Source organism: Bubalus bubalis, chromosome 7 (genome assembly GCF_019923935.1).
Source record: "Bubalus bubalis isolate 160015118507 breed Murrah chromosome 7, NDDB_SH_1, whole genome shotgun sequence".
NCBI lineage: Eukaryota > Metazoa > Chordata > Mammalia > Artiodactyla > Bovidae > Bubalus > Bubalus bubalis.
In genome coordinates this window covers 82,146,078-82,158,698 of record NC_059163.1, presented here as the reverse complement: position 1 = coordinate 82,158,698, position 12,621 = coordinate 82,146,078, and the positions used below count along the sequence as shown (strand labels likewise).

General features: G+C 44.6%; 1 protein-coding gene across 1 annotated transcript in view; it reads right to left on the bottom strand.

Moving 5' to 3' along the window:
• PRSS12 (serine protease 12) overlaps positions 1-11,506 on the bottom strand; it is a 76,409-nt gene extending 64,903 nt beyond the window's left edge. The window contains 1 exon segment of the mRNA XM_006065083.4: positions 10,899-11,506. Coding sequence (XP_006065145.4) covers positions 10,899-11,388 — 490 coding nt within the window. The 5' untranslated portion in view covers positions 11,389-11,506.
• Between the last annotated feature and the right edge of the window lie 1,115 nt (positions 11,507-12,621).

Below are 12,621 nucleotides of genomic sequence, written 5' to 3'. Positions count from 1 at the left end.
AGCAGCATCAATTTATGGATGAGGAAGCTATGGAGCCAATCAACTGAGCAGTTGCAGAGCCATGAAAAACTGCCTCCCAGATTCCCCTCCTTGCTACCAGTCCCTTGCCTCCGAACCTGAGCAAAGACTTGGTATGCAATCAGCACCTTTCAATAGGTCAGGTATCACTTTATGCAGTCTGCCACATTGGCATTCACCAGCATAGTGAAATATTACAAATCTACCAAACATTACATGGGGATAAACTAGCCAGGCAGATCCATAAGACAGCCTTAAGAGTTTCTCTATACTACACAACACGAGAGAAGTGGCTTTCTGCTGATCTATATTTGAGGCTAATTCTCCAGTGGAGGCTGATTTGTCCCATGGGCTGTACAAATTTCTAGGACTATACATTTGCACAAATTTATAGGTACACAATTACAAGAGAAAATACCCTTAGCTCAATGAAAAAAAAAAAAAACAAAAAACAAAAAACAGAGAGAGAGGATAAAACAATAAAGCAATCCACAAAGGCCAGAGCCTGGTAAACTCATTTCTATTACTATCTTACTAACAATAAAATTCTTCAGACAAATTCTAGACCAGATTCTTTGGTAAATATTGCTCCATTATCACAACCTCTTATTACCAAAAATTGATGTCTTCCTTGGTCCATATTTTCCTACTTCCACCCAGCACTTTGCGATGTTCCTCATAGTCTCAGCTCATGTCTCTAAGCAACACCTCAGTGAATCCAGGATTGCATGGTCTTGAAGTCTCTCATGTGCCAATTTGATGGAAAATATTCTATTCTAAATATTCCTATTTTTAAAAAGTGTTAACAACAGTAATCGAAAATTTGAAGTCTCAGAGGTTTTAGATCAACTATAGTAGTCATTACTAATTTACAGACTAAACCAGACTAATAGAAAAAAGTCTGGAACTATAAAGCAATGCATGATGGCATGTCATGGAGAGGAGCCCCTAGAGTTTATGAAAAGAATTATTGCAAAAAACAAAGAAAACTGTCAGTTGTACCAGCCTCTTGGTGTTGACAACTACCTAAAGGCAAAATGTGCCAATACACAACAATGATCAGAATTCTATTACCTTAATTCCCTGCCAAAAATGTTGAACTTGGGGTACGATGGGGTGGGAGGTAGGAGGGAGGTTCAACAGAGAAGGGACATACATATACCTATGGCTGATTCATGTTGATGTATGGCAGAAACCAACACAATATTGTAAAGCAATTATCCTCCAATTGAAAATGAATACACTTTTTAAAAATGTTGAAATCACTGTCATTTTAGTTTACTACTATTTTTTATTATGTAAACATATCTCTAGTTTTATAAAGGAAAAGGAACATAAAAGATTTTTGTTACAGAAATTGGCTTTATGGATAACTTAGCTAAAAAAAAAAAAAATAGGGATTCCTAAAACAAAGAGATATTCCAGAAGGGTTCTCCTCTGCCATGTTATCAGTCTCACTCAATACAAGGTAGTCTAGAGAAAGAGAGCTAACTAGATTAAACTTCTCTTCACAAGTTTCATTGGTTCTCAAGGCTATTGCAGTGGGCTCAATTCTTTCCCCTCAAAAGATGCTGAAGCACTGACCTCCAGTGACTGTGAATGTGTGAATTTATTTGGAAATAGGGTCTTTGCAGAGGATCAAGATAAATGAGGTCATTAGGGTGGGCTCCAGTCCAGTATGGCTATGATCTTATAAAAAGGAGAGATTTGGACAGGCACACATAGAGAGAACGCCATCCGGAGGTTGCAGTTACATTTCCACAAGCCAAGGAACTATCAGAAGCCAGGAGAGAGACCTGGACAAGATCCTTCCCTAGTGTCTTGAGAGGAAATATGGCTCTGCTGACACTGATCTTGGACTCCCAGTCCCCAGAACTGTGAAATAACAAGTTTCTTTGTTTAAGCCACTCAGTTTGTGGTACTCAATTACAGCAGCTCTAGCAAACTAATAGACCCATTCTGGCATTATCCCTCCGTGGACAGCTGGCAAAACCTCCCTTCTCACTGTCCATACTTCAAGAAGACCTAAAAGAAATATCAGGAAAGGAACCAAACAGGTCAGTTATCTTGGTTCTCTAAATCCAGCTCATTCCAAAATTAGCCAAATGAAAAGGTATGCCTATTTAGTTAACTCCTTAAGATATACTTATACAATAGCACTCATGTGACAGAAAAAACAGCAAAAACAAAGATCCATCCCAGTAGTATTCTAAACAGAATTAAAAATAAATATTTCTGAAATTGTAAAAATCACAGTTTGATAAATGAGTAATAGAAAATTAATGTTATCACCCAAATCCTTTCTCATCCATTACTGAACTTCACAGAGACACAAAATAATTAATTTTAGCCAGCCCTATTGTTCTGGTGGAGTCATAAATTCATGCTAGTAACATCAAGCTATTATTCAGATCTTTGACAAAAAGTATACTTAAAGCTGAAAGTGATGTAGAAATTTCAGTTTATAAACTATTAAAAAAAAGAACAAAAGTCCATTACATATTGGACAATTTAGTACACATATTTGACAATGAATTAAATATAATCTTATGCCTTCTACCAAAGGCAAAATTGGAAAAATATACTAAATGATCATTTTCTGTCTTAATTATAAAATACACACACAAAAATCACATTGCCTAAAAACAAGTGAATAGAGCAAGAGTTAGTTGAATTTTTCAAGTACAGTTGGGGAGACTACATTAATTTTTATGTTTTGTTTGGTTTTTTCCTACAGCTTTTTGATAGTATTCAGGTATTCTATTTTGTCAATGATTACACTTACCCATAACTGAAATCAGTTTAGCATTGTGAAATAATAGATTTTATTCAAATCATGCCATGTCAAAATGAAATCATCTTTTAACATAGGAAGTTCAGTTCAGTTCAGTTCAGTCGCTCAGTCGTGTCCAACTCTTTGCAACCCCATGAATCGAAGCACGCCAGGCCTCCCTGTCAGCATCCCCTTAAATATCCAACTGAACTATACTCGCCCCATTAGTCCACATCTATTATTCATATTAATTGTTCATCTATTATTTATGCAGATACCTTTCATACTGAGAAAAATATGAACTTGTCAGGTTCAAAATGAAAGCATATCTTTTGAATAAGCAATTCTACCCATTTACATTGGGCTTACATAAATTTATAAGCCCATCCAGGAGATGCTGAAGGACAGGGAAGCCTGGAATGCTGCAGTCCACAGGGTCCCAAAGAGTCGGACACGACTGAGTTACTGAACACCACCACCACCAATTATTCATGTGTTTAAAACATTATATAATATTATGCAAAAGAAGAAGACAATATATGCATTTAAATAACTTTAGCAGAAATTTTTACAAATTGTGTCTGAACTACCCACTGTTCAGTTCAGTAGCTCAGTCCACATTTAAACACATGGTGTGGGTATTAACATTTTATTGCACAACTCTAAGTGATGAAATTAAACTACACTTAATAGTAAGCTTATCTGTCTCCCAGAGTACATATCACAGGAAAGGTAATAAAAGATGCCTAGTATTATCTTAACATTTCAACCAGAGAGTGGGCTTCCTTAACCAGAGGACTTAGGTGATTTCTTATTCATCTTTGTAAGTTCTGTTCCTGGGCTTCTCTGGTGGCTCAGCAGTGAAGAATTCGCCTGCCAATGCAGAAGCCATGGGTTCCATCCCTGGGTCGGGATGATCCCCTGGAGATGGAAATGGCAACCTACTTCAGTATTCTTGCCTTGAAAATTCCATGGACAGAGGAGCCTGGCGGGCTACAGTCCATGGGGCTGCAAGAGTCAGACACAACTTGTCGAAAAAACAACACCTACACCTTATAACAACAACAACAAACAAAAAATAAGCAACTAATCTTAGGAAACAGCTTGCTAAGAAATGCACAAAATAAACAGAAAAAGCACAGATGCTCCCAGATAGCTCCAAGACTGGCGGCGGCTAGATGCTGATATACTGAGTGCAGTTCCTGGAGAAGGCGCTTGGGGGCAGCACTCTCTCTCTCTGCTGAGGCGGGTGTGCAACGCCTCTATAATGTTCAGTTGCTAAGTCTGTTCAGCTCTGTGACTCCAGGGACTGCAGCAGACCAGGCTCCTCTGTCCTCCACTATCTCCTTGAGTTTATAACGGCTCTCAGCAAAACAGACGCTGAAAGCACGTTTCAATTTTCACCATTTTTCATAAAAGTGAAAATTGTCTTTGGATTTCTTTTGGTTAGCGAAAACAAGTACTAATGTAGGTCTTTCTTAAAAGTGAAGCAGCATAAAGCAAACTTTTCAAAAAGTGGGGATACCAGTATAAGGACTGTATGGTCAGGCCATCCCAGATGGAGTCCCCTTGCTCTCAGCACATCCCTCTGCTCCATCGGTCCCTGCGTTACCTTACACCCTACTCATGTAACTGACCTTCCCTCTTAATCACAGAGCCTAATCAGTAAACACCTACATACCTGCGCCAACTCTAGCTAGGGACTGTGTGAACTCTTTGAACAGAGCATCTCCACTATGACAGCTTATCAAAGGGGTGGTGAGAGGTGTTCTCTGCTGGCTTCCCTGGTAACCAGGGAGCCAACCTGCCAAGTCAATTCCCTCTATAACTGGTAACCTCCCTCTCCACCTCCCAGCCCCAACTCTCACCCGTATTCCTCCTACCTCGCACCCCCTACACACACACACACACAGCAAAGACTACTGCCATGTCCTACCCACTGCCTGCCACACCTGGTGAGATGCTGCTTCAGGAGCTGGCTGCAGACAAGTAAGGTCCCGGCATCCATTAACCACGGACGTAGGAGGCTGGGCAGGTACCAGGGCTTGCAAGTTTGTGGTGTGCAGCCCAACAGGACAAACCTCAATCACGCTTTTTGACAGACTCTGTTGGTTCTCTTGAATAACTACCTGCTTCTCCCTCCCCATGTGTTCAGAGGTCAATCCTGACTAATATCGGCAAAGCATGGTAACTGCATTTTCCTTACCAGAAAGTGCCAGGAAGGTCTGACCAGTGAAATACCAGAGGAAATCTGCAGGAGTTCTGGGAAGGTCTCCTTGCTTTTTCAATGGGACATACATGAAGAGGGCACCCCATCTTGCTTCTTCAAGTTATTCTATCCCAATATGAAATCTGGAATAACCATTAGTCTAAGGATAAAAGCCACACTTTGAAAATAATAGAATCAAGAGAGTAGCAGAGAGACAGAGATGTACTATGTTGGAGCCCAACTTCTTGTAACATGAACCACAAACCTCCTTATTTCTTCAGGCATTTTGAATTGGGTTTTCTATTCTTTGCCACCAAAACTACGTGAACTGATCAAAGCCACACTCATATCCAAGTTCATAATCATCATGTTTTCTCTCCCAAACTTTCCAAAGCCATCTTTATTTTCAGTTAGTAAACACATATATACATTTTGTGTCAGTCTTTTCCCTTCAAGCTTATCATGAGCATTTTCCATCTTCTATAGACAATCTTTGCAATTATCACTTAGGAGCTGCACCACACACCGACTCTTTGAGATCCTATGGACTGTAGCCCACCAGGCCCCTCTGTCCATGGGATTCTCCAGGCAACAATACTGGAGTGGGTTGTCATGCCCTCCTCAGGGGATCTTCCCGACCCAGAGATTGAACCCACGTCTACATCTCCTGCATTGGCAGGTGGGTTCTTTACCACTAGTGCCACCTGGGAAGCCCTTAGGACCTGCACTGCTACTGCTAAGTCGCTTCAGTCGTGTCCGACTCTGTGCGACCCCATAGACGGCAGCCCACCAGGCTCCCCTGTCCCTGGGATTCTCCAGGCAAGAACCCTGGAGTGGGTTGCCATTGCCTTCTCCAATGCATGAAAGTGAAAAGTGAAAGTGAAGTCACTCAGTCGTGTCCGACTCTTAGTAACCCCATGGACTGCAGCCCACCAGGCTCCTCCATCCATGGGATTTTCCAGGCAAGAGTACTGGAGTGGGGTGCCATTGCCTTCTCCAAGGACCTGCACAGTATACATCAAATAAAGGGATCTCTGAGTAATACATTATTGCTGCACATCTAGGTTTTCCTTCACAGTTATAAAACCAATTATTTTTACAAAGGTTACCTTCACACACACACTGTATAAATATAAATATATATGCTTCATAAATATATTCATATTTATATATGAATAAATATATATTTCATAAATATATGTGCAGTAAGAGAGTGTGTGTATGTCTGTCTGTGTAGTGAGTATCCAGGATAATCACTCATAAAAGGCAATAGTAACTATCAAATTTTCTTCTTAAAATCTTTTTTCACATTAGTAAAGAGTCTGATAATGCCTCCAAATCAAAGTATTTTATATCTGCCTTAGCCTGTAAAGAAAATTGGGCTCAATATCTAAAATCCAGCCAGGAAATGTATCAAATCTGTTATTGCTAATAAATGATTTCAGCACCTGCTACATAGAATCAAGATGCAGCATTAAAAAAAATTTTTAAAGGGATAGCTTTCAGCCAACTTTTTAATTAACCTTCACTTCAAACACCAGATGGACTTCAAAGAGTACAGCCTGTAAACAACATCATTTATTCCACAAGTCCACTATCTCTATTTGAATCAGATTTGGGCGAACAGATTAGCAGGACATGACAAAAAGTCAGATCTATGAATCATTCCTTCTGGTAAAATCTCAGTTATTAGCGCACTATTGTTTCTTCTATCTATTTTATCCATCAGTCACTTAAGGTTGAGTTCCACTCAGCTGCCTGTAACAGAGAGGAGTTCCCAGCACAGTGCAAGCAAGCTGCCCCACCTGCCAGGGCCAACCTGAGACCAGAAAAGGACTTTCTCTTTCTAGTCAGGAAGTCGTAAATTACTGGGGCTTCCCAGGTAGCACAGTGGTGAAGACTCTGATTGCCAATGCAGGAGACACAAGAGATGGGGGTTGGATCTAGATCTAGATCTAGATTCCTTGGAGAAGGAGATGGCGACCCGCTCCAAGTATTCGTGCCTGAAAAAGTCCATGGACAGAGGAGCCTGGTGGGCTACAGTCCATGGGGTCGCCGAGAGACAGACACAACTGAGCACATTACTGGAGGTCATCAGTTGCCTACTAATTCGTCCTGTAGAAATGTAAAAACTAATCTGGCTCACATTCAGTTAATATATCATATTCTGGTGAACTAAGTTGGTGCTATCCCACACTGGTCAAATAAAAAGTGTGGTACCATTTTCTAAAAACACACAAAAAGTTACCCTAGGCCTGCCATATGTGCACGCATGCTAAGCTGTTTCTCCTTGCGATCCTACGGTCTGTAGCCTGCCAGGCTCCACTGTCCATGGGATTCTCCAGGCAAGAATACTGGAGTGGGTTGCCATGCCCTCCTCCAAGGACATCCTGACCCAGGGATCGAACCTGCATCTCTTATGTCTCCTGCATTGGCAGGAGGGTTCTTTACCATTAGTACCACCCAAATCTAGCAGGATTAAGTCACAGAATGGCAGATTCGGCTGACTTGACCACCCACGACTACACAACTTAGGTGGGTTCTGACGCCCTCCCCTGGTTTTCCCTGACTGTGGCAATGAGTTTTCAGTTTCCAGATGACCTTGACTGCTCATTAGAAACGCACATTCCTCAGCCAGATTCCTGAGATTACTTAAACAGGATCTCAAGGCTAGAGCCCAGGTATCTGCATTTTAATAAGCCCACCCCCCCACCCCTCCACCCCCGCTTCCCATGCCACAATTCTAATGCTTATTATAAGAACTAACTCCCGGGGCTGATTCAGGGTATTCCAATCCCCCAACGATTCTTTTATCACTAATTTGCAAGTTTCACACACCCAGGGCCCAGGCCTCATCTTCCTTGTTCTCAGACATTTGAGCCACTGGAGTGTCCACGCCCTGCCCCGCTCATCTGAGGCCCCCCTGCCACCCCTTCAACTGGGTTTCAATCAACTTTCCACCTTGGAGGCACCAACTTCCTCATTTCTCTCCACGCAACCAGGAACATGGAAATCTGGCCTCCAGTGTATTTCTCAAAGGAGGGATTCCGTTACAATTAATCTTCTTTCTTTTTGTTCAAGCTGTTTTTTGTTTAAAAAAGAGAAGGAAAACCCTGGATATTTTCAAGTCATAAGAGACTGGAAATCATGTGCATTGGGCCAAACATAGTTTCCTTTCTCTTTCCTTTTAAACTGGTCTTTAAGCTAACAGAATCATTAGACTTTTCTACAGGCTTCCCAGGTGACTCAGTGGTAAAGAATACACCAGCAATGCAAAAAGTGAAAAGAAAGTGAAGTTGCTCAGTGGTGCCCGACTCTTTGCAACCCCATGGACAGTAACCTGCACCAAGCTCCTCCATCCATGGGATTTTCAAGGTAAGAGTACTGGAGTGGGTTGCCATTTCCTTCTCCAGGGAATCTTCCCAACCCAGGGATCGAACCCAGGTGTCTCGCATTGTAGACAGACGCTTTACCGTCTGATCCAGGAAATTCGAGTTCGTTCCCTGGGTGGGGAAGATCCCTTGGAGAAGGAAATGGCAACCCATTCCAGTCAGTGTTCTTGCCTGGAGAATCCCATGAACAGAGGAGCCTGGCAGGCTACAGTCCATGAGGTCAAAAAGAGTTGGACACAATTGAGCAACTGACCACACAGACTTTCTACGTGTTTACATAATTAAAGAGGAAAATGAGCTGTGGAGTGAAATGTGCACTATCTCATAATGTTCCTATGAGAATTAAATGAGAAAACTGATATATAAAATGCTTAGCTCAGCATCCAACACAGAATGAATCCTCAATAAATCCTACCTGTTACTATGAGGCTGGGCTGTTCTGGTACGTGCTCAGTGCTAGGAAAGTCCTTTGAATAGATCTATCCCAAAACTGCCTTCCTCCAGATAAGGAAACCAAAGCTCTAGGGGTTAAGAGTCCTACTCAACACTGTATAGCTACTGGCTGAGCCGAAGTGGACACCAGTGTTTTCCAGAGCACGATTTCATATTCTTTTCACCACACCATGTTAGCTTTGTTTACACTCCTAAGTGAAATGTAGAACCAAGAAAGCCAATGGTTTCAGAACATGTCAGTCATTTTAAGGCATGACTATGCTCAGTCAGAAAGTGAGGGGTAAATGGCACACTGAGCCTGTGAGAGTAATTAAATTATTACATAGCCAGTAGATTGTTTTCCTGTTTCTTTTTTTTGGGGGGGGGTGTATTTATCTCCCATCTTGGGGGGTTTCTTTTGTTTCTCTTGTGTTCAGTCACTTTATTTCAGGAAGAACACACTATTATGAAGTGCTTAGAGTTTTGTCTGGTGAGAATTAGCTATCAGTATAAAGGTATCCCAAAGAGTCTGTACTGATGTTAGGTTTAAATTTCTTTTCAACACAAGAGGGTGGGGAGAAAGAACCACGAAGCTATTTAGAATGTAAAATTTTAAAAATTATATGTTAAACAGAGAACAATAGATCACTACAGTGTTTTAACTTTGAATTCCACTTATTTATACATATATATGTATACACAACAAGCAATATGAAATATAATAATACAAAAATGAAAATAAGTGTCAGTGTTTGCTAACTATGAGCTTTTACTACAAATAATTTCATAGCAAAGAGTAAAACAGCACTAGGGCTCTCTGCTTGATATCACCTCAAATTTTTTATAGCCACATTGGCATTCTGTCTGTGTAACAAGTATAGGGATGACTTCATTCTCTAGGATGAAGGATAATGGATCTTAACCTTCCTATCACTTCCCTTTAACTCAAAGCACTAATGCAACTGAAGGCACAGATAAATAAAAATTTCTGAAGGGAAAGAATGGCCCTGTGAAAGTTTAACCTCCAAATCACCAAAAGGTACAAAGTACAATATATCTCAGAATCACAATTAACGAAGCCCCTGCCACAGAGATTGGATGGAGAGTTGCCAAAAAAATTTTTTAAAGGAAAATCCAAACTTTGAAGAACTTTAGGTTTTTTTCCCACAACTATTAAAAACAAAAGCCCTAATAGTAAACAAAATGCCACCAACTCAAAACAAAGTACTGTTCAAAAGCAGATGATTCGCTTACCTTAAATCTATTACTGTGATCTTTTACATTAATTAATGTGAAACATCTTACCAACTTTATCTCTTTACCAATTTCGGTTTTCTACAAATAACGTATGCAGTTGAATACTAGCATTCTTGAAAACAGCACTTGACTATATCAAGTTGCTTCTTCCCTAGAATAGTTACTATTTCTATCTTTTCCCTTTCTTTCTTCTCCACTCACTGATATTTACCACGCTGTGCCCCAGAACATGAACATCATTTGACAAGTCGCATTTTGGCCCAGAAAGTTTGCAAAAACTTTTTCAAATACATGTCAACTGCGGGCAGAAATTGAGGGGGGGGGGTAATTGATTGTCATATTAGATTTAATATTTCCCTTTCCAAAACAGGTAATTAGAAACTATCTTCTCTTTTGCTTTGCCACTTCTACGTAAATACGGTACCATTCTCAAGGCAAAGCTGATGCAGAAAACACACATCCACGCCACGGGCGCGCGCGCGCGCACACACGCCTTTCCCCTCCCCCAACACACATCTCAGTGGCCGGAGACATGCCCGCAGCCCGGAGCCACGCCCTCACCCAGGAGCCCGAGAGTGCAGCACCTTCCCGAGAGGCTGTCACCCCAGGTAACCACACACAAAGCGCGCCTCGCTAGTTCAAAGTTACGGTGCCAAGGCACTAGGACGGTAAGTCCGTGGCCGTCCACCTTCACACAGAGCGAGGCAAACTCAACCCCACCCGCTCTCACTTTCTCCTCCAGGAGCACCTAACGCGCTCGCCCACCCAGCCGGGCTCCCCACCGGTCCCCGGTCGCCGCCGCCCTGCGGCCACTCACCCCGTCTGCAGTCGCAGTAGCCCCAGTCCACCTTGCCGCGGGCGTCCCCGTAGAAGCACCAGGGTCTGCCCGCGCCGTCCGGACTCCGGCAAAAGTTGTGGCGCTGCCCTCGGAGTTGCGCCCAGCCCGCCGGGGGCGACCGCGCGAGGAACGGCGGCACGTCTGCCCAGCGCAGACAAGGGGCGCCGGAGTCCGTCACGTTGGCCCCGGGCGCGCCGGCGGGGCAGTCCCCGGGAGGCGGCCGGGGCGTGCGGAGGCCGTGCGCGCGCGAGGCGCGGAGCGCCGGCGGGGGGTGCAGGGTGCGCGGGAGTGGGGGCGGCAGTGTCTTCTGTGGCCGCCGCTGGATGGTAAGGTAATAAGGGTCCTGGGGACTCCGAGAGGGTGCATGGTGATGGCGGTGGTGAAGGGGATAACCGAGGACCGAATCAAAGCTGACCACTCCGGGGAGCGCCCCGAGAATCAGAGCCACCGCGAAGTGGGGGAGCGTCATGGTGCCGGAGCCGCGGCGTCTGGTCCATGCTCCCCCGCTCCGCCGCTTCTGAAGGGGAGGCGGGGGCGGCGCTGCGCGTCCCCGGAACCCCCGCGCCTGCCCCCTCCCGCCCTCCCGCGCGCGGACCGCCTCCCGCCGCGGGGCCCGCGGCCGCGCCCCTGCTCGCCGCGCTCGGGAGCGGTCCCGGGCAGGGAAGGCGTGCGCTCCGCGGAGCCCTGGCTCGTGGAGAGGACCCGCCGAGACAAGGCGCGGACCCGGGCACTCTGCCCCCTGGCGGCGGGCACAGGCGCGCGATCTCGCCCCGGAGCCGGGCTCCGCGCTGTCCTTGCCCGGCTCCCGCTGTCAGCGCGCCCGGCCGGAGCAGACCAGCTCTCTGGCACCCCGGCGGCCTCGGGGTGCCCGAGCCAAATCCGAGGGTGCCAACGCGGGGGACGGTCTTGGCTGCTCCTTGCCAGCAGGCGACACCACCACAGCCCCTCCGTCTGGCGGCTGCCAAACCTGCCGCCAGCCCCTGCAGCCCACCTCTCCTCCACCCCCTTGCCGCGCCTCATTTCCTATGTTTTGAAATATTTACAAGTGTGGATGGGTTTAGTCCCTTTAGAAGTCCCGCGATAAAAGTTATCAAAGCCCACTTGGAATGCCGAAGCCATATTCCTGAGCTGTGATCTCCTCAAGGACAAGACCACGTTTCGTTTCCCTTTGTATCCCAGTGCTTAAAACTTAAAACCGTGGGCAGCACTTATTAGGCTCCAATAAACATTTGCTGAAATTAAATTCCTGAACCGACCCAGGGAAAGCAGGTCGAGCCTTTCTACTTCCTGCCACCCACTCTCCACCGGAGCCCTGAACAACACCAGTTGTTTGGTTATTATTGGGATTCAGTGAAGCCCTCTTAATACCAAATTTCCTTTCTAACCAGGGAAGACTTCATCCGTCCGGGTCTCCATCCTATCCAAAAAGCCCATCCCTCTAACACCTGCCTCGTTTTGGCCGAGCATGAGACTTGAGTTAAGCCTACTCATTTGCCTCTCCACAGTGGACTCTGTCCACCGGCAACTTTATAGCTATTGGCTCGACCTTAGCAAAGCCTTTTCAACAGCTCTCCCGACTTGCACCGCCCCACCTCTCCGGCCAGGAAAAAAGAAGTTGGTTTAGAATCTTTTTAAAAATCCCCGAAGCTGGATGTTTTAGGGATTTCCCCTTTCAGCTGTTCCTGACTATTCCACTGAAGCT